Source organism: Orbicella faveolata, unplaced genomic scaffold (genome assembly GCF_042242905.1).
Source record: "Orbicella faveolata isolate gen_17 unplaced genomic scaffold, um_ofav_v1 contig_24, whole genome shotgun sequence".
Classification (NCBI taxonomy): domain Eukaryota; kingdom Metazoa; phylum Cnidaria; class Anthozoa; order Scleractinia; family Merulinidae; genus Orbicella; species Orbicella faveolata.
In genome coordinates, this window is record NW_028301552.1 from 8978810 (window position 1) to 8980000 (window position 1191).

General features: G+C 41.0%; 1 protein-coding gene across 1 annotated transcript in view; it reads left to right on the forward strand.

Moving 5' to 3' along the window:
- Positions 1 to 687: 687 nt before the first annotated feature.
- Positions 688 to 1191, forward strand: part of LOC110052637 (crt homolog 1-like) — an 8785-nt gene continuing 8281 nt past the window's right edge. Inside the window, exon 1 of the mRNA XM_020758780.2 lies at positions 688 to 1191. This exon is cut by the window's right edge and continues 167 nt beyond it. Coding sequence (XP_020614439.2) covers positions 850 to 1191 — 342 coding nt within the window. The 5' untranslated portion in view covers positions 688 to 849.

Here is a 1191-nt window from a genome sequence, read left to right on the forward strand (position 1 = left end):
GTGCTTCCGATTTCTATTATTCCCAGATTCCTTGAATCACGCAACTTAAAAATAGGATAAACTGTCACACAATTAAATTGAAACTTTTATGACACTTGGATTAATCTGTTTAGTAAAGAAACGCAAAATCCGTTTTTGGATTTTAGAATCCAATCTTGGATTTTCTTAAAGAAAAGCATTAGTGTGCGTTCCTTTGGGGTGATCTGGATAAGGATAAGCGATCCAATTCACTCAGATCATAGTGCATGAAAGGAGTCGGTGAGTCCGTGACCAGAGTGGATTCGCCGGTTCTCTTGCTTTCTTGTCAAATTCTGGACAAAAAATCCCCAAACACGTAACGATCTTCCTTCAAATTTGACTCATTTTTTTCTCAGAAATTACGTGTTTTTGCATCCTTTTGTGATTCAATTACCAAATATGGATACGCTGTAATGCATGCAAGTCTTGCTTGACTTAACTTTCCAAGGTTAAGAAAATCACACAATCATTTGCATCACTTAGCTTGTTTTTAACTTTTGTTGTAAGACGTCAAACCACAACAGTTTTGTTTAGTGTACTATGATTGCACCATGGTTCTTTTTCCCTAAATGGGGTGTAACATTGGTGATTCCCGTAATTCAATGCCCTTATGCGCTCCAGCCACAATAGCTCTATGACGTCAATTGCGCAACAACAACATGCATGTGACTCGTATGACGCAATTGATTTCAGGAAAGGAGCACCCGTTCTTGCCAAAGCGAAAGCAGAAGTGAGCGCAGCTGAAACACTGAGGAAGAAAACAATTTGTATAGATTGTTCAGGTCTGCTCAGTGCCACAATATTTAAACCAAGCCTCCACGGTCCAAACAGATGGATCCCTCCAACAGCACTGTCTCTCGAGCCACAATACAAAGGCTGGCCTCCGATTTCCCAACCTCCACGCACCCTGCATCTCTTCACGGAAAAGCCAAAACGGTGAAAATAGGACATGTAGAAATCCCGCTGTTCTGGGCAAACTTGTTTTTCTCTTTTATCGCCATAGCCGGTCAAGTTGGTCAAAATGTCTCCTTACCTCTTTGGATCGACTCTACAAATGGACGTCGTTCAGGGAGATCGGTGGACAGTTATTTCGTGTTATCCTTTGCAAGTCTGTCGTTTGTTGTAATATTTGGACTGGGAACACTTTTTATTCGAATCTTTTCACCTCAAGAG